Source organism: Asparagus officinalis, chromosome 8, assembly GCF_001876935.1.
Source record: "Asparagus officinalis chromosome 8, Aspof.V1, whole genome shotgun sequence".
In the NCBI taxonomy this organism is placed as follows: Eukaryota; Viridiplantae; Streptophyta; class Magnoliopsida; order Asparagales; family Asparagaceae; genus Asparagus; species Asparagus officinalis.
Window position 1 is genome coordinate 25416715 of NC_033801.1, and position 20742 is coordinate 25437456.

The window sequence follows — 20742 nt, forward strand, 5'->3', positions numbered from 1 at the left end:
AAAAAAAAAAAAAAAAAAAAACCCCTAGAAAATCATATCTTTGCCTGCTCCCCTACTTGCTACTTTGTAGAGAAGTCTTTATCGCACTCTATTGCAAGTTATGCTACCTAGGTACTTCTATCATGAAGACGTACTTGTACCTTTCTTGGACACTCCTTAAAATATGCGTACATTTATTTACGTGTAAATAAATTATACAATAAACGTTCTATTTTAAAGCACTCGTCATAAACTTTTCTTGGACATATATCCACACTTCACATCTATTTTTAAACTTTTAAACTTGTTGGACAAGGATCATAGTTCGATTTAGCCCTTATTCAGTTAGAGACGTATTTCAAAAGGTCGTTTGCTTATCTCGCTCAGAACTGTAATTACAACGCACGTGTTCCAGTTATGTCCCCGTACCTCACCTTTAACAACTTCGCCATGTCCCGTACCCGCATCTGCACCTATATGTATATCCATGCAACTTCGGTGCAGGTACTAGGCCTAACTATCTTGGAGAGATGAGGGAAAAACTAGTTGGTTAATGTAGTTTAGTTAATTTAAAGTTAAGATAACGATTTTTAACTTTGAGGGACTTAATTAAGAGAACATTTAGAAGGGGACTTGTTTAAATTAAAAATATGAGTTTTGATGGACATATTAAAAAATACTTATAGTTTTGAAAGACTTATTTAAAATATCCCGGCTCTGTGGTCTTATTAGAAAATAAGGTAGATTTGGGGGACCAATTTAAGAAAAATCCAAACATTTAATCAAATCAAATGAGAGTTATACCTGAAAAGAAAGTGTCCACGACTCCTGAGATCTCACAAGTTAAACATTGATATTTTCTTTAGATTTAACTAAATCATATTTATGTGACATATCTAATTAGTAATTAATAAGGTATGTATCAACTAAGGTTTCGGCTTGGGTTGTCATGGAGAGCTTGAAGTTTGTTCATATTTATGGTTGTCGGTGTTTAGGCCGCAAAATTAAGGTTTTGGAATCAGTGGCGGAACCACATTAGCCTTACCCTGGGCAGCTGCCCAGGGCAAGATTTGAAAATATATATATAGCAGTGTCGGTACATAATTTGAGCTGAATTCATAGAATGTTTGGAATTAGTACATAGTTAACTGGAGAGATTATGTCAAGGACTAAGAAAGAGAATTTATTGTGATAATTAATCATTTATGATATAGTTAACTGGAGAGATTATGTCAAGGACTAAGAAAGAGAATTTATTGTGATAATTAATCATTTATGATGCGTAATTAAATCGGCACACAACCCTGAAAAATTACTCTCGGATGAGTTTAGCAGTGTCGATACATAATTAAGGAGGAGGTTTTCTTTTTTCCCCTTAGGAAGGTGAGGGCGGCGAACATGTCGTTGACAATGTAGAAAAAGGCGTTCTGATGCGCTCGTGAGGTGTTTTAGACCACCTTTATTTTTCGTCCAGGGCAAAAAAGTAATCCTGGCTACGCCACTGTTTGGAATCACTCCTTTAGTATCACACAATATCATTAATAATGCAATACTAAATTTTATTCATCAACAACTCAATAATAAATATGAATGTTGCAATTATACAATGTTTATATAGGATTCCCATAGGCTAAATTAGCAGATTGGTATATTTAGTAGCACCACCAATAAGGTATATTTAGTGGCTCCGGCGTCAATAAGGTAATAAAAAAATGAGTCCATTTAGCCAATAAGGCCTATCTGATCAGAGGTGGTGAAGTTTGAGTGCCAAATTATGAACATTTTGCATATAAATCCCTCAAATCTCTCATATTTACAAAACTCCCCTCAAAATTTGAATTTTTAAGAAAACCTATCTCTCTCTTCTCCTCCCTTCCCCCTCCCCCTACCTCCTTTCTGGTTGGTTTTGGTTCAATGGATGGGCTGATATTGGAGTCATGCATTGGATTTGTGTAACATTATATTTTCATGAGCTTGTATAGAGAAAATATTAAGAAGACATTGGGGGGGGAGAGCGGATGAGGGAGGTGAAGAAGAGGAGTGGAGGAAGGGGGAAGCAATGGCTAAAAAGGGAGAAGGAGGAAGAGGAGGGGAGGTGGGAGAGGAGGAGAGGGGAGGGGCAGAGGAAGGGGGCGATGAGAGAGATTTTATTTTTGCAAAAATCAAGATTTGAGGTAAATTTATAAAAATGAAAAACTGGATGGTATATATGCAAAATATGCATCATTTGATGTACGAATTTCACTGTTGGCGATTGGATAGGCCTTATCGCCTATATGACTCACTTTTTATATCTTATTGTCACCAGAACAATTAAATATACCTTATTGATAAATAGGTACCACTAAATATATCAATTTGGTAATTTTGTCAACTCTCATGTCTCACGTTACGCTGACATGGAGTAAGGTACTGTCTCCCATATTACACTGACATCGAGTTAGGTACAACTACATGACACGACAAATTTGTACATGGTAGGGTTGGGAGACATTATGATGTATACTAATAATAATAAATAATAATTATAATTTACATGAGACTGATGTTGTTTTCATCCTCATGATATGAGAATTAAAATTACTATAAATTTTTTTATGTTTCTCCTATTATGTAGATTATAAATTAGAAAACTGCTTGTTTTTGAACTTGATATCTAAAAGATCCTTTAAAATCATTGTTTGGAACTGGATATCAACCTGAAGCGTGTGCAAAGGGTTTCAAGCCGTGTATGTGACGCATAGGATATATGTCTGAGAAGCATATGAAGAGGGTCTTAAATTAGAATATGTATTATATAATTGAGCATGTGCTTTGAATAAATGTGGGCATATATTCAAGGAGCGTCCAATAATATGTAGTCGTCCAGTATGGGTACAAGTCATGTACAACTTTAGAGAGAACTATCCATGCTATATAGATTACAATGTATGTACTACCCTCATTACGTCATAGCGATTTCAAATGGGGCTGAAACAATGTTCAGATTACATAAGGACTAAAAAAAAAACATAAATTTGACCTATAATAAAAGGGTCTAAAGCTGATATAAATAATATTAAAGCGGAAATAAAGTAAACTACTGAAATAAACTTAACATAGAACCTGCTTCATCCATGATCCTCAATAGTAGTATCTGAAATATCTGGAAGAAACAAGATTTCCTTCAACTCCTCGAGTTATAAAAATTCTCCCATGACAAGGGATGGTGGCAATAAGCATCAGGCTTGGTGCTGTCAACTTGAACAACCTCCTTGGTGCGAAGCTACCTGCAATTTGAATCTGGATGTCTTTGCCAACATACCAAGTATCATCGAAAGCCTGTGTCTACTGTCGAGACGATTTCATCATCCAACATGTGCTCATTGTTGTCAAGTGCGCACTATGTGGTATTGATTGAGAAGATGAAACAAACTCTGCTTTGTACAGTAGATGGTGATGATGCTAAGGAATTAAGATATGTTGGGAAAACCATATGGCTCAAGGGAAAGGGTTAGATCCTTAATTTAAAGACTGGATTGGTTGCAAGATTGTTTGTAATGCCAAGCTCATAGCACTTGAACCGATCTTTTAGTAATTCTACGAGGCCTGTTTGACGTGCGTGCAAACTCATCATATTTCTTGGTGCTAACTTTTAGACTGCAGTAGCGTAACCTAGTCCCAAACATTATAATAAATAGTTTCATTGATAAGAATTGACCAGTTAGAGGAAGTAATAGGCTAGATGGGTCAGTTAAATTGTATCCTTCTTTCTTAGGGATGTAATGCATTTTATATCCAATAACTGCATTGCAATATCAATCATTCCTTTGAAAATAATGCGTAGGCAATAGGCATTAAAGATATATATTATCAATGATAGTTCTCTTTGGTATAATTCTCTAGAATAATGTTTGATGTGTTTAGTTTCTTTTACCGCTTCATTTGATTTATCAGCATAAGTCGAAGGTAATAGTGAATTTTCTAACCATTCCTGGACTTGACTACTGCATCCATGACAAAAAATATTCAACTGTTTAGTGAGTTTTGTATTAAAACAATACCCTAGTCGAATATCTTTTATTCTTTTCAAGCTTTCATGAATAGTTTTTTTTTAATGATATCAAACTTACGGAACTTTTAGACTTCTGCAGATGGTGTGATCAATTATGTCTTAGTGGTTCCTCAAGAATCACCAAATGAAAGTCACTCCCGGGAGTTGTCTTCTTTGTCCAGAATTACTGATTTAAAACTGGTTGCTGCCGTCTTATCTGGAAGATTAGACTCTTCGATGTTGAATCAACCTTCTAGTAAGTATTTATGACTCATAACTCTTAAGTGGATCCACTTGTCATTTGTCACCACAAATTATTGTCAAATCAAGTGTTGCGCATTTAGAAGTAGTGGAACATTTAAGTTATTGAATGCTTATGATTCTTTAGAAGAAAATTCAAGTTATTTGTGTGGATATGCATACTACCTCATGCATGCCCTGCAACTATCAAATTCTTAGGCATACAGTTGTGTGTAGTAGAGCTTTTAAGGGTCCCCAAACCTTGAGCGGACCTTAAGTAAAATCCTGGGATGCAAAGTCCATAAATTGAAACCCAAAGCTTGAGGACCACAACCATAGGCTTTTGGCCTCCTCAATGATTTCATCTTGGCTATGCCACAAGCGCAGATAAAGCACTCAATACATACAACTTGTCTGCACAAGTATAATGGATGCATGCTGACCTATACATGTGCACATACTATCATGAGTAACATAATAAATGTTACGGTTCATGTCGAATGTGATGAAGTAATAGAATATGTTCCTGGTGAAAATGATTTGACAAGTATTCTACTTGAGGATATGAGTTAGTTATTGTATCATTATCATAATCATTATTATCTAAGCCTTTACTTTCACAACTAGATATTTGGTCTAGATTGTCAGTTCATATTCTTCGGGCACGCCCCATATCCAAATCTTATTAGTGGAATTCAAATTGCTAAGTGGACTAAGATATTTTAAATCTCTATTTCTACATGTACTTACGAGTTGAAGTTGAAATTCCTTTGTGAGGATTGAAAAAGTAGAAGTCAACTTGATGCCAATCCGAAAAGTGCTGATTTTGCCCATAGGCAATTGTCTAAGTGAAGAAACATGATTAATATTAATTATAAGACTAACAAGTAATGTGCAAGTAAACACTATACTGATAAATTACAACAAAAATTGCAAACAAGCCTCAATTTGTCTATTATGAGGTCTGGTGTTTCCTTTGTTTCTATATCCTTGTTCTACCAAAAAAAAAAACAAAAAACAAAAAACAAAAAATAATATAAAAAAAGAAAGGTTAGGTATTTAGCACAGGATAGTAAGCTGCATCACCATATGCTAATCCTTCAATACCATGTATATAAATTTCTAAATGTGTATTTAAATCAAAATAGAAAATAATATGTTATGAAACATTTATAACATGTTTTTTACATGGGGGCCTTCTGTTACAAAACACAAAAAAACTTCGTAATGCTGCATTCTGTGAAAAATGCACTATGCATATTACAAAATCCATTGTGTAACTGTGTTTTTTGCCATTATATGAAAAACCCTAACCGTTCATTTATTAATGGGACACATTCTACCTTGTAAAATTCACCAAACATCCCCAGTCAATCCCTTCTGATCCAATTCATTTCCCCCGATCTTTAACCCTAGTCACTAACCTCGACCCTCTCTTCCCTCGTTATAAATATCCTGACATGACCAATATATCGGTTGATGTTTCTTTGTATGAGGCTTGGTGCAAAACAATATGGTTTTAGTATCCTTTATCGCTTTTTGCAACATTTTGGCTATATCATGATATTCCTGATATATCAGGTGAAATTTCAGCCACAAAAAGGTAAGCTAAAACTTTGTAATGTTGATTTGGACGTTAATTTTTTTTTTAAAGATCAGTTTGGACTTATAGTTCAGTTGAGGTTTAAAATCTTCCAAACAGATATTTGCTTATATAAATAACCGAAAAGAAGAATTAAATAAGCAAAATAGAGAGTAGGGCTCAATTTAGAGCAAAATTTTCCCAAAGTTTTGCGAAAGATTTTATCATTCTCCACATCTTCATTCTTTAGCGTATCAGGTATGAACAAATATGATTTATGTATAAAAATTATCCAATTTGACACCCTGCTATTCATTCAATATTTTTGATATTGCTTTGCTTTTTCGTGCAGTTATTGTATCATCCTCACATTCTACTGATGAGACTATTGTAGCGGATTCTGAGGTGGAGATAGATACAGCAACATCTAAGATAGTCCCTTCCACTTTCAATTCTCAAGATGCCATAAAGCGAGAAGATGAAGATCAAAAAGGAAAAAAGTCCGGAGACATAACAGATACAACCAAGTGTCAAGGGGAGAAGAAGTCAACCGCTTATCTTCAGACGTCATCCGACAATAGTAAAATGCCATGTCCCAGGGACGAGGTTGTTGCTTCCATGAAGAAATTGGACAAGGGTGATGAACCTTTCCCTGACCGACATGAGAACTCTGATATCATATTTAGCCCAGATTTGGTTGTGAGAGGCACCATTCCAGTAACTGTTCAATCTACCACAAAGGATGTTGTCAATTTCAAGTGCTTTAGAAAGGTAAATAACTGCGAGATTATTCACCTGACTTCTCCGGACCATTTGTCTTCAAATATGTATTCACCTGACTTTTCCGGACCATTTGTCTTCAAGTATGTCTATCCTATTCAACTTTTTCTAATCAACTTGCAACCTTTTCAGGGGGAGAAAAAGTCTGGCAATAGCTTCACAGACCTGATTCCATTTTCAAAAGATCCATACAAGTATGTGAATGCATGATTATATTTCTGCTATTCATGAAAACACTTTGGGTTAAAAAATATTCTAAAACTTAAAATGTTCTTTAGAGAATCTGACTATGGAAGCAACGAGTCGGAGTATATGAGAGAAGAAAAGAAGAGAAAGCAATTGGAAGCTGTTGCTGAGGATTTATTTAACAATGAAAAGGTACTCATAGAAGACTTACAGGTTTAATGTGCTGATTTAACGATAAAAAAGATTTATTTAACCATTTTGTCACTATTAATTTGTGTTTTTAATAATGGGATTCAACACTCACCAGGCAAGGAAGCGGGCAGTTGGTGGTGCTTCTATCCAGTCCTTTCTTACCCGTCGCTAAAGGCATGTACCAGGTGGAGATGAACTCTTCCTTATTATCGACAGGATGTCTTGCTGTACAGAAGATGTCATTGGATGAAATTTTTTTCTTGTACAGCATCCAATGAGTGTCATCTTTACTAAGGGGCTGTTTGGTTGCTTTCCACCATTTTCCAAGTTCAACATTCCTTTATTTTTTTGATGTTTCCTTCACTTTCATGGAAAGTTATTTCTTGTGTTTGTTTTGTCAAAAATATAGAGAATAATTACTTTCCACCACATTCACTTGTTCGGTTCAATTTGAAAAGAGAAGAAAGTTGTTGATGTATGAGTAGATTCTCTCATTCTCTAGTGTTTGTTTCAAACTAAAAGAATGAAGAAAACTTGATTGTGGTACATGGTGTGATTACTACCCATATAAGATAGAATTATTGGCAACCAAAGTTGAGGGGTCAACTTGCTTTCATTCACACGGTGAATATTTGAGGGAGAAATTTCAAAACATTTAAAGATGTGAAGGAGTAATTTGCAAATATGTTTAAAGATTTAAGGTGGTAATTTACCAAATCTTCACATATTAACATTTGAGGGAAAATTTAAAAAAACTTCAACTGGTCCGTGGAGGTACTTAGGCGCCCCATGAAAAAAAAGTTCTATTATGAACCTTGAATACTTTAAAAAAAAGTTCTATTATGCTCAGTCTAGATCTATGTCATCATAATATGTCTCACCATTAAATCTATAACAACAATGTTGGCTGCATGTGTTGCCTTGCCAATTGATTACTACCATAAACTTTGGTTGCATACATTAAAAAAAGTCCATAATCATAGCATAATATCACGTTACCACTATCATAACAACCATTTGAACAAATTAATAACAAATATGCACAATCTTAAACCTAAAGCCAAGTCATATAACCAAGAGCCAACAACCAAATGTCCCTACAAACGTGGCAATCTAAAGAATCAAGTTATATAACCGAATAATATAGCTACCACATGTAACCAATAGCCAATAATAGAAATGGTAATATGAAGAATCAAGTTATATAACCAAGAACCAAGTTGAAAATAACACATTTACCGAGGCAAATGACAACCCGTCTGGTATGAAATGATTCGATCGAGAGGTATTCTTGAGGGATAGGCAAGAACGACTCCTTCTCCATGATAGGCGGCACCAACTACTCCTTATCCAACCGCAACTCCAACGGGCACCGAAATGATGAATGTCCTGACGTGATCCGAGAGATTATTCAGCTCTAAGCAATTCTAACCTAGGATGAGACCGCCAGATGCACTCATTGCATCTTTGACGAACCAGCTATCCAGGTAGCCACCAGAGATGGAGAGTTGGGAAGGGGTGGGGAACGACAAGAGCTTCGATTCCTGGAGGCACAAGACAAGACGTTTGTGAGTGCAAACGAGATCAGCGATTGCGCGTTGTTTAGGGGGTGCGCCGAGAGCAAGAATGAAAGGGACCGAATTGACGGACACAAGGACCGGTACCTTTCCCACAGAAGGAAAAGGCAAGGCCACTTTGAAAGAAGAACCGATTGCCACTTTCGCGAAAGAACATTTATCCAAAAATGTTCTGTCCTCTAGCTAGTTGAGCTTGCGCGATTAACTACAAGAAATGATGAGACGAGGAATTGAGAGATCGTGGGATAGCGAAAATCTACCTATTCCTTTACTGAGGCAGGCTGTTCAAACAATAAACATGTTGAAACAAGATTGAAACCAAGCACACAACCAGGTAACCTTTTCAAACAATGAACATGTTGAAACAAGAGTCGAAGCATAGAAGTGAAGTATTAGTCCTGCAGAGACTAGTATATAGAACATGCAACAGAAACCAAGACTAAGATCAAGTCTGAAACCACTATAAAGACCATCCAAGTTGCAAACCAAGATTGAAACCAAATCTGAGACCAATATTGAAACCAACATAGAAACCATCCAACTTGCAAACCAAGATTGAAAAATGTAATGAAATCAATAAGCTTACAAGTACATCACTAGCATGTAATGTACAAAAATATGCACAGAAGCTTCAACCTCTTACCATGTTCTAATGCACAAAAAAAAAAAAATCAGAAATCAAAAATTCCAAACCAAGACTAAGCCAATGACATAACTTTCAGCATTTGAAAGAACAAAACAGAGCTTAGCAACATGCAATCAACTGAGTACAAATTCAGAGCCAAGCACAAAAAATTGCTCGGTTAAGGACATTTTCTTCATTATCTGCCTCACCATGAAATTTACAATAGCAATGTTAGCTGCAATTATCATAATGACCCTACATAATAAGCATTGTCATCATGGATTATCTCGCCAATAGATTGCTGCTATAAACTTTGGTTGCATATTTTAAGAATAGACCATCATCATAGCATAAAAAATGATAACATCTGCGTCATATAATCAAGAAAAGAATTGATACCATATCACTTTAACTTTCCTTCCATCACACTAGAAATATGTAGGACACTCTCAGGCCATCAAGGTGAAATCTTCACCTTATCTAACTTGTAAACTTGTCAAACAAGTACGCATTAGTAATCAAATATTCAATATAACATGTAAAATGTATATATCATAGTCTATAAACTGAATACTAAGCATGTAAAGTCACGATTGAGATGCATGAAGATATAGATAGCAACATTACTTTCAAGGTAACTTTCACAAAATTACTTGACTAGCAAGAACAAGAACAACTTATCACCATGAAGAATTACTTACGAGAAACAAAGGTAACTTTCACAAAATTACTTGACTAGCATGAACTGTCAAAATTGAAGGAAATACAATGAAATATCGAAAAGTATTGCAAACAGTATATGCAACAATCCGAAACCCAAGAAACACATCCGTTCCATGAGGAATTTCATCAAACAGTGTATAGTTTTAAGTATATAGTACATGCTTGTGCATAAAATACATTGTTAACACATGCTAATGTAATTACTAAATATGTGCGTAAAAAGTTATTGCGAACAATAATATTAGTATATATTTTTAAGTTTCTGAAATTTTACTTCTTGAACTGTGAATTGCCTTACATATTAACAGCAAACATTGTTGTTCAGTTTGAGAAGTTTGCTTGTGAGCCAATGTGGAAAGAGCAAGTGCCTAAAAGAAGTGTCGTTATAGTGAAGCAGGCATCAAGGTTGCAGATATTCAGAAATCATTATTAAATTAAAATGAACAATTTGGTCAAACTATTAACCTTGAATTTACCATTTGGAGGGGTTTGTTATTGGAATTATTAATCTACTTGAGAGCTTGTCCATCTCCCCATTTCAATTAATCAGGTACTCCCTTTTTCTACTTCAGTCAGGTTGTTAATCATGACATCTTGTATATTATAATTTTAAGGCAGCGAATGAATCTTGCAAAAAAATAAAGTTATTCATTTGTTTGTGTCAGTTTGAATTTTAGAGTCAGCTTGTATAGAAAGTTCCACTGCTTCAATTGTTGTATTCTGTTGCAGTGGGTGAATGCTCTTGTGAATTATGTTACTTAATTCCTCTAAAGCTCTGATCGGGTCCTGGAATGTTTAAGGAACATGAAAACAAAGTTAAAAAGGGTCTAATTAAGCAATGTTACTCTAATGGTGATCAGACCAATTTTGCTATATTTATTCATTTTTATAGCACTTGTAATTAAGCATGTAATTAATACTTCCCTTGATGTTAACTTATATCCCTATTCTTGTATCCCCTCATCGGCTACGTGAACATGGATGTCATAATAAATGGACGCTATTTGTAGGGATACTTTTGTTTGAGGGTGAGCCTGTGATACACGACTATGATGTTACCACAATGGGGCAGTAAGGTTTATGAGAAATGTGTTTACCTATTTTAATGGACTTTGGTGATGGTATAATTTACTTCGATACACCGGGATGAGGCAGTTAATATTGTTAGAAATGGTTGAAGTCTTGAGATGGCATCCCATTCCTTAATTCTATGTTTTTTTTTTATCCTTGCTCCACAGATTGTATAGGCCAGCATTCAAGAACTTGTGAAACTACTGTGTAAGTTACAATATTGGTAACAAGTATGCGTAGATTTGTTATTTTATGTTATTTTATTATGAAAGCATGGTGTTTAGTTTCAATGCAATTTTGGTAATAAATCTATCACTCTTTCTAGAGATGTGAGTTATAAGCTCATATATGTGGGTGAATATAATTTATGAATATTTTTTACAAAGACAGAACGATGAAGACAAACAGATAAGAACTCATCAAAAAATGCAAAAAAGACACGGTCATGTCACTGATATGTTAAATATTTGACGATGGGCTCACAAAATGAACACATTAGACTCACATGCATGTTTTAAGGGGGCAAAAAAAAAAGCAAATTGATATTTGTGGGGTAGTTGAGAGTTCACCAATACTTTAATGATTATAAATCATGTGAGAACATGGTCTGAATCTGTTAGGTATAGGAAATCTTTCTAATAATTTTCACTATACTAACAGTAAGAATATGGAGATGTATATCGTAATTTAACCGAAAGGGCTAATCCTGTTCAGGTTTCCACTGCTAGAAGTAAGAATAGATAGGGCACAAATCTACTGTAAGTTTATAGTTCTTTTGTTTTGTACCTTGCGTGTACTTTCATTAATTCCTTGGTTGTTGATTCCTGTACTAATATTACTCTTCTAATTTGACACTTTGATGTGCTCTCTTTCGAAGTTCACACCAATACAAAGTGTTTGAATTGCTGTTTTAAGCTTGATCATTAGTATTTGTGGCATATTGACATCGATGGAGATGAGATTACGGGACAATCGTCTTTTGTTCATGACCTGAAACGTCACGGGCTCTTCCTTCTTGTATTTTGATGTACGCTTCTGATGCTGGGAGGCGGGGTTATTTTCTTCTTCCTTTTTTGCCCTCTTTATATTTAGTTTGAGGTCCATCTTCATAATTTGTTTGGATGCGCGTGCATTTCTTCAATCACGTGACTAATGTCCGAGGACAAAAAGTTATGTTGCTTTTCGAAGTTATTGCTGTGGCCTGTGTGCAAGCTCTCGCTAATGACCGATCCGTTTGTTTCAGACGTTTGATCCTTAGGCCTATTGCTTGTAGCCTCTTAGAAAAATCATCTTTTGTGGTATGCATGATAAATATAAAGATTTGAGAGACCAATACCATGTATATAGCAAAATCTGAGGCGAGCCGTAGCCATAGCCACCCTTGATTTCCCCTATATCAGCCCTCGATTTCCCCTATGTATCCGCCGCTACACAAAAAACTTTGGAAGCAATCATCTATTTTTACTCATCATGATTTGATTTGATGGACAACGTCATTCTAAATTTCACCAACATGGAAAATGATCGGTGTTATAAAATAAAAATGATTACTTCTCTATATTTCTTAACCTTCAGTATGTAACCAAAATTTCACCATTTTAAACATTGGCGTCACCAGCAGCGGGTGAACCGGACGGTTGGGAGATTTTAATATTGCTTCCATCCTCTCGGGTTGGACTCCGGACCGGGTTATCAAAAAAAAAAAGACGCCACATGTTCTAATTTGATAATTTCTTGCCCCCAGAATGCAAAAAAATAAATGGAAATCAATCGCGTTATCAAATTTCAATTTGAAGTGAGGAACAATGGAAGTACTTTGGCCATGAAAATGTTAATTTGAAAACCTCGGATTGTCAAACTAGCAAAATAGTATGATATCAAAAATAAAAATGACAAAACTTTACGTGCAAAAAGTAGCCCTGAAATAAATATAACGAGTACGAGAAACACTTTAAAAAAAAATATCAGTCGTCGACTTACAATTTCCCTTCCCCTTATTTTCCTCTGAACCGACGCAGGACATCAATACCTGTGAATTTCCAGTATTAAGTCCTTTACGTACTTGTAAATCTAATCTAATTTGTTTGACAAAAATGGATGAACCCAGCGTAATCCAACAAGAAAAACCCACGGACTGGAGCAAATCATACCAACAATTCTCTGATGCAATCTCCTCTCAATCCCTTCAACTCCAACTCAAAGCCCTCATCAGCTTCATCCACTTCTCTAAACGAGCCCCTGAGCCCATCACCACCCAAACAATCCCCATCATCATCAACCTCCTCAACTCCGCCCCAAACCCCACAATCCAAGAAGCAGTCCTCTGCTCATTATCATCCCTTTGTCGAAGAGTCGAGACCCCATTTACCGCAATCATTGGCCAATTGGGCACAATCCCAATACTCCTGAGGCTGCTGCCTGATTCGAGATGTGGGCACAGAAGGTGTTTGCTGAAATGCCTCAGAGACCTCGTGGCGTTCGATAATGCCAACAGATTGATTCTCGCGAGAAACGGAGGCTTGCGGTCGATTGTGGACGCGATTGTTGTGTGTAATGACGATACGAGGAAGTATCTGTTGGAGATTTTAACTGCACTGTCGATGTTGAGAGAGGTGAGGCGAGTAATTGTTGGTTATAATGGATTAGGTTTCCTTGTTGAAGCTGCGTCTGATGGTAAAATGTTATCGAGAACACGGGCAGCTCAGGCTATTGGGTTGTTAGGGGTTTCTAGGAGATTTAGACGCATGCTTGTGGATTTGGGAGCAGTACAGGCACTTGTTGGATTACTTCGTGGCAGTGATGATTCAAGTAGAATTGTTGCAGGCAATGCCCTTGGTATAGTTTCTTCAAACGTCAATTGTTTAGGGATGGTGGCTCAAGCGGGGGCGATACCGTTATATATAGAGTTGCTAAAGGGACATGATGCTCTTGGAAAAGAGATTGCAGAGGATGTGCTTTGCATTTTGGCTGTGGCCGAGGAGAATGACGTCTTGATAATGAATCATTTGGTGAGGATTTTGATGGGGAGTGAAGGACAAGAAGCAAAAGCTTCTGCAGTAGATGTTATTTGGAATCTTTCGGGTTACCAGTATTCTATTCCTGTTGTACGAGATTCTGGTGTAATTCCTGTTTTAATTGGGTTCTTGAGAGAGGGAAGTTTGGATCTTAAAGAGAAGGCTTCAGCGGCAATTGCACAGTTGAGTTATGAAGAGAAGACTAGGAGAGCAATGGCTGAAGAGGGTGTGATTCCTGTCCTTATTGAATTGTTGAGAGATGGTTCGGCGGATTTAAGGGAATATGCAGCAGAGTCACTGATCAATTTTGCGGAGGATTCACGGTATAGAGAAGGGGTCTCTGTAGCTTTTGAGATTCCATCGTTCTTGTCTACGCGAGAGAGGCTGAATAGAATTCGTGATTCAGATCGAGGCATGACGATGTCTATGAGAATGCTCAGCATAGAGCAACTCGCTTTGGACTTCGATTCTGTATAATTAGGGAGGTACTGCACATTTCATTGTCCAGTTTTAAACATCATTTGCTTGGTGGTAAAAACTCTTCCTGTGAGTGAAGTGTCATCTTCTATGACTTTATTTTGTTTATAGTGCTAAATGCTTGGCCCTTTGTGTATGCTTATTCTTCATCATCATCCATGGATGTTGCACGTCAGAATAGGAACTTGAAATCACATATCTCGTCTTTTGTATTCTGTGGAAATATTACATATAAGGTCTAGTTAAAGATTATTCTATGTTAATATAAAAAGTAAAAAAAAAATTGAAGGTGGAAACGATCTTTATACATGTCCACTGTGTGATAATATAAAAGTAAAAATTTTGACGAAGATGAGATTAAAACAATATGCTAATGGAGTCGTTGCTTCTCCAGGAAATTAATAATCGCACTTTCGAGGATATTGGCGCTCACCTAGCCATTGTAAAATAGAACAAATTTTCACTGTAGCCCTATTTTAAGTTTTTATTAGCAAAATCGACTGTATCATGTTTTATTTATCGAAATAGCCCCGGTTTCTCGCTACGTCAGCGCCGTGGTGAGAAAGCGGGTCGATTATTTTTTAATCGGCTTCGTAAACAGTCGGGGTTGCCAACCCCGACTGTTTAGTCCATCCCCCGCTAAGAGGTTAACTAAATGGTCGGGGTTGGGAACCCCGACCAATTCGTAATAGACCTATTTCGAATTGGTCGGGGTTCCCAACATCGACCATTTAGCAGAGCCCAGCTACCGCTGGGCTCAACCACGGACGACATGGTCGGGGTTGGCAACCCCGACCATTTAGCAGAGCCCAGCAAGCATCAGGGACCAAATGGTCGGGGTTGCCAACCTCGACCATTTAGCAGAGCCCAGACGCAGGGCCATTGTGGGTGCACAAAATGGTCGGGGTTCCCAACCCCGACCATTTTGCAGACCCCATTCGCAGGGCCATTGTGGGTGCACAAAATGGTCGGGGTTCCCAACCCCGACCATTTTGCAGACCCCATTCCAACCCACATTCACCTGAAAACTCATATTTCCTGTAGTACAAAATGTAATCACAAATAACACATGCTAATATGCAATCATACTCCTGTTATCAATCCACAATGCAATCACACACAAATATAATACGTACAATTCATATTTGTAAACTTAACATTATATCAAATCCATCGCAGCACAAACAACATATCAAGTCCAAATTGCAACTCAAACGCAAACATCCTATCAAGTCCATCGAAACTTAACAAATATCAACAACGCCCTTTCCCCTCGCTCTTCCTCTCCCTCTCCCTCTCCCTCTTCTTCCTCTCCCCCTTCCTCGATCACCTTCGACGTGAGCTCGGATAAGTTCCTCGTCCGGTTGTGTGTGAAGTTGGGAGTGCATGACATCTGTGTCGTCTCGAACCGCCTGTGAACATCCGGCCTGAGTCTGCTGTGAGCCGCCAGCTTCATCATGCGCACAGCTTGATCCCGCCCCCGTGTGTCCTCGTCGATGTCGCCGCCCGTACTCAATTGGTCGCTCCTCCTGTCCATCACGGCTTGCATGACACGTCCTCTGAAGAGCCGACCGTATCTTTTTTATCATTCGAAGGAACATGTTCCTCGGCTCCTGCTCGGTAGTCGTGCTCAATGCGTCATGTGCCATAGTAGAAAGCTCCTCGAGCTCTTGTACCTATAAAATAAAAACCGAAAGAAAATTATTATCAAGTGGATGGTGAGAAAATAAAACTCAGAAAATAATTGTATATTTTTCTTATACACTTACCAACTCTCTCTCGACTGGGCCTCTTGGTATGTACTCCTTCGGGGCTTTGTTTTCCTGAAATATCCACCGGCGAGTAATCCCCCAATACCACCGTAGGTACACACCTAGGTCAGGTGCATCAGCCCTCTCCATCACTACATGTTCCTCCCTTAATTCCCACCTATGGATGTAATTTCGGCGAATCATTTCCCAATTAGCACGATGTGCACCTTTTCTTGGATCTCTCTCTATTCTCTCCACAGGCGCTGGAATATGTTGCCGTAGTCCAAATTGTCGAAGCACACGGTCAGGCACGTGCATTTCGACAATCTCAAAGCATATAAGGGGGACGCGAGCACGCCATACATCCTCACCTTCTCGGCAAATATCCGGTAGTGACTCCAACACTAGCTCGTAGGGCATCCATTTGACCTATAAAGAAGATATTATGATATATTGATTGAATATATTTAGATATCGGTAACAATTGGTCGCATAATTGAATATATTTAGATATTATAATTTTTATACCTGTTCATCCTCCATCTGATCAAGCTCATTTCTGTAAAAGTTTTCATGCCCCTTTGGAGAGGTTTGCCAAGATTTGGACACATTCCATCTATTTTATATACAACGGGTTAGTATATATTGAAATAAAGCACGGGTTAGTATATATTAAAATAAAGCACTGAAATTACATGCATCTTAATAATACCTGCAGCCTAACGGAATATGGCCATCGAGAGCGCGGGCCTCCCTCAAATCAGGTGTTCCCAAATGCAATCGCTCCCATGACCATATCTGCAGCAAAGTGAGGCAGCCCTTCAATTCTTTATTGTGTACGAGTGCTGTTTTCATCATCTCTCTATACAAGTAGGCTAACACTGCACTCCCCCAAGATAACTCTCCACACTCTGATAGGTCCCCAAGAAGCGGTAACCATCTCACGTGCACGGAATCCTTAGTGGAATCCGGAAACAGAATAGTACCGATCATATGTAAAATATATGCACGGGCATAGCTCTTAATGATCTCATCAGTCGCATCGATCGATACATTCATAAAGTTATTCCTTAATCATTCGAGCTTGATCTTTCCCCCTTCATTGTAGGACAGTGACCCAACAATTCTTCACACGCCTTGACATAGTTGAAGTCATCGGTGCCCGTCACTGCATCACCATCTACTCTGAGACCAAGTATAACCCCAACATCCTGCAAGGTAATCGTCGCCTCTCCTTGGCGCAGGTGGAAAGTATTTGTCTCGGGCCTCCATCGTTCAACCAATGCCGTCAAAAGGGCTCAATCAAGTCTTACCCATTTAAGTTGTGAACACTCAAAAAAGCCGGCTTGACGCACATAATATTGTATCTGTGGATCCGTCAACTCCCAGCTAGAATGTGCACGGGTATGATCGACAATAGTAATACTCGGGGCCTGCATGTAGTAAACAGTGCAAATGTTCAGTAACAATCAACTACATTGAAATTTATATATAATTGAAAATAATAAAACTGCACTTTACCTCCCCGGTGTCTATCTTCGCGGATCGGTGGCGCTCTTGGTCATAAAGAACATCATGTGTCAATGGACCCGCCTCCGTAACTAAAATATCTGCACATATAACAATGATCCATTAATTGATCTATAATTGAGTCAGAAAAAAATTGATTTTACTATAAGCATTGATTTATAAGCATTGTTTGAGTTTTTTATAAGCATTGTTTGAGTTTTTTATAAGCATTGATCTATAAATGAGTTAGCATGAAATTACAAATGTATAAAATTGTACCAATTAATTGCTATCTATTTGGATTGGTTGGGCAATGAGATCTTCTATGTCCGGCTTGTCTGCAATAGCCACATCTATTTTTTTTCGGAGCTCCTTCCCGGCCTTCATCCATAGTACCTTTTAAGCGTACTGATCGTGGGTGTCCGGCTTGTCTCTTATAGCTTGGAGGCACCTGTAGACGGTAAAAAATACCTCTATAGGCTCACAGGAAATTCGCCTGCGGAAAGAGCTCGCACGCCCGGTTCGCTGGCACGGGCCTAAATCGCATGGACATCGCACATGCTCGATTCTAAGTTCGCCTTACGGTCGGCTCGCCAGCACGAGTTAAGATCGATTAGGATGGTGGAAGTTCGCCTTTCACTCAACTCGCCTGCCCGAGTCCAGAGTCGAATCCGCCAGCAAACCCCAAGACCGTCAGTACAGCTGGGTATCCACTACCCCACGTGCTGAGATGGACCTTCCCATCTCTCTCGACCCGAAGAGAGAGAGAGCGCGATACCCCAGGACCGTCAAACGGCCGCTCGTAGTACGCGCAGCACGAAAGCCTGGACAGGTGTCGAGTCAACCTGAGCATTCATAAATGCGACTCACCTCGGCTGTCTGAGTCTGGAGGTGGATCCGCCGGCACTCGGCAAGCTGGCTAGACCCACTCGAGTACTGTACACCTACTTCACCGCCTCTCCTGACCGGAAAGGAGAAAGCACCGTGCTCAAAGCACGCCGGGCGGTCACGCACAGTACAAGTGATCGGACAGACACTTCATCGATCTGCGAACTCATAAATGCGGTTCATTAATGCTGGTCAAATCCACTCGGATAGCAGTCGTTCGTTGCCTCACACACAAGATGGGCCTTCCCATCGTAGGTGACAGGACATAGAGCACAATCTCTGAATGACCATTCATGGTATCGAGGAAACGGCGAGACGTCTCTGAAGAGGATGTGGTCACATCCCACAATTCAAGGAGAAGTCGAGCTGTCCTTCTTTCATTTAAAAGCCCCTTCCAGCACGATGGAAGAGAGGTCGCAAAACTTGGAGAAAAAAGAGTTGAGACCAAGCTGTTAGCAAATCCTTGCATTACAGCACTGCTGCCTAGTTCCGAGCTCCGATCGCCGACGAACTAAGCAGACCCGAACTCCATTACCCCGAGCTTCTACTGCGAACTGAAGCTCTCCAGCAACCTCATTCAAACGGTCCAAGGGAAGCAGACTCGACCCGAGCATCGAGCGAAGCGTCCTATAGCCACCTAAAGTCCCCACACAAAACAAAGAGGGCCTTCCCTCTGCTTCTGTTGTAAACATTTGATTTGTTAGTTTGTAATAAGCTTTCTTATAAATACAAACGAAACTCCTTTCTTCGGAAGAATCAAATTTTCACCCTACAGAAGATGGCGACCACAGTGGGAGAATCCGTTCATTCAGATGAATTGGTGGTGGCGCAGTCCGACGAAGTTGCTGCAGGGACTACGGTTGAGTCCCTTGTGATCAAATTCGAGGGGTACTTACAATCGTCCTCTTCTGGCGGCAATACATCTCGCGATAACTGCATAGTCGTGCGGGTGGCCCAGCCCCAAGAGGCCGAGGCAACCAAGCCTGAGGGATCTACCCAAGCCGAGGCAGGGGGTTCTTTTCCCCCCAAACCAGTTGAGGCCGAGCCAAGATTCGAGAATGCGGGTCTAGGAGCTGCTGGGTGGGTCGATGAACGATCCTCGCAGACCCCTGTGCAAAAGGAATCAACCATTCGTGTCGACGCAGAATACGCCTCCGCCGTCGACATGAACGCTCCTCGTTCAAAAAGATCCAAACAGCGGCGACGAAAAGCTCTCGCTCGTCTCGAGGCACAATCCCTCATCCCCCACGACAGCCTGAATTATTATTCAGGCTGGAGAGGAATCAACCTCTTGAGCCAGGTTCCCATTTTTGGCGAACCGCTCAAATCAGGCGAGCCTAGCAGTTTAGGCGAGCTCCACTTCTTGAGCCAGGTTCCCAGTTTCGGCGAACCGCTCAAATCGGGCGAGCCTAGCAGTTTAGGCGAGCCCAATCTCTTGAGCCAGGTTCCCAGTTTTGGCGAACCGCTCAAATCAGGCGAACCAAACGGTTTAGGCAAGCCCCACTTCTTGAGCCAGGTTTCCATTTATGGCGAACCGCTCAGACCAGGCGGAACTAGCAGTTCAGGTGGGCTGCATCAAACTCCCACTTGGTCAAACCTTTAGATAGTTAGGACCAAAGCCACAATCCCCCGCCAATCCTCTTCAATAGGATGGCGGGACCCCCAAATCTGTCACGTTAACAGTCACCTCTGACAAAACAGCTTACCAGTCCTCTTCAATAGGATGGTAAGTCCATAGAGTTGCTCAAATCGCAATAAACTCCCACTGTCATGTTAACACTACACCTCTGACAAAATCAACTTACCAATCCTCTTCAAAAGGATGGTAGGTCCTCAAAGTCGCTCCGATCGCGGCAATTCCTATCATGTTAACGATTACCTCTGATAGCCGACACCATCATTCCCGCAAATGATGTTGTCCAATCAATCGTCACACTCATACGTCCCTGAACGATTTGATTCTCCCAGCACCGTCTTTCCCATAAAAGGCGTTGTTGTTTGATAGTGGCCTACTATGCGATGTGCTGCTATTTCAGGGTTCGTCTTTGCCCCAAGAGAAGACAAATCAGGGTTCGTCTTCATCTTTGCCCTAAGAGAAGACAAGTTCCCCCCTTA

The 20742-nt window shown here is 39.3% G+C and overlaps 3 protein-coding genes across 4 annotated transcripts in view; 2 read left to right on the top strand and 1 right to left on the bottom strand.

Annotated features, from left to right (window-relative positions):
* LOC109820460 (nijmegen breakage syndrome 1 protein) overlaps positions 1 to 7538 on the top strand; it is a 23750-nt gene extending 16212 nt beyond the window's left edge. For both annotated transcript variants that reach the window (XM_020386606.1, XM_020386607.1), the window contains exons 9-13: positions 4103 to 4268; positions 6187 to 6605; positions 6747 to 6808; positions 6893 to 6992; positions 7108 to 7538. In XM_020386606.1, the coding sequence (XP_020242195.1) occupies positions 4103 to 4268; positions 6187 to 6605; positions 6747 to 6808; positions 6893 to 6992; positions 7108 to 7164 (804 nt within the window). In that variant the 3' untranslated portion in view covers positions 7165 to 7538. The remainder of the gene's footprint in view (positions 1 to 4102; positions 4269 to 6186; positions 6606 to 6746; positions 6809 to 6892; positions 6993 to 7107) is intronic.
* LOC109822820 (U-box domain-containing protein 2) lies at positions 12944 to 14659 on the top strand. Its single transcript, XM_020389074.1, has one exon. The coding sequence runs from the start codon at positions 13082 to 13084 to the stop codon at positions 14477 to 14479; it is 1398 nt and encodes a 465-aa protein (XP_020244663.1). The 5' UTR covers positions 12944 to 13081; the 3' UTR covers positions 14480 to 14659.
* LOC109820396 (serine/threonine-protein phosphatase 7 long form homolog) lies at positions 15602 to 17501 on the bottom strand. The gene is made up of 4 exons (XM_020386526.1): positions 16943 to 17501; positions 16759 to 16846; positions 16249 to 16659; positions 15602 to 16155 (listed from the first exon to the last, which is right to left on the bottom strand). The coding sequence occupies exons 1-4, from the start codon at positions 17287 to 17289 to the stop codon at positions 15724 to 15726; spliced, it is 1278 nt and encodes a 425-aa protein (XP_020242115.1). The 5' UTR covers positions 17290 to 17501; the 3' UTR covers positions 15602 to 15723.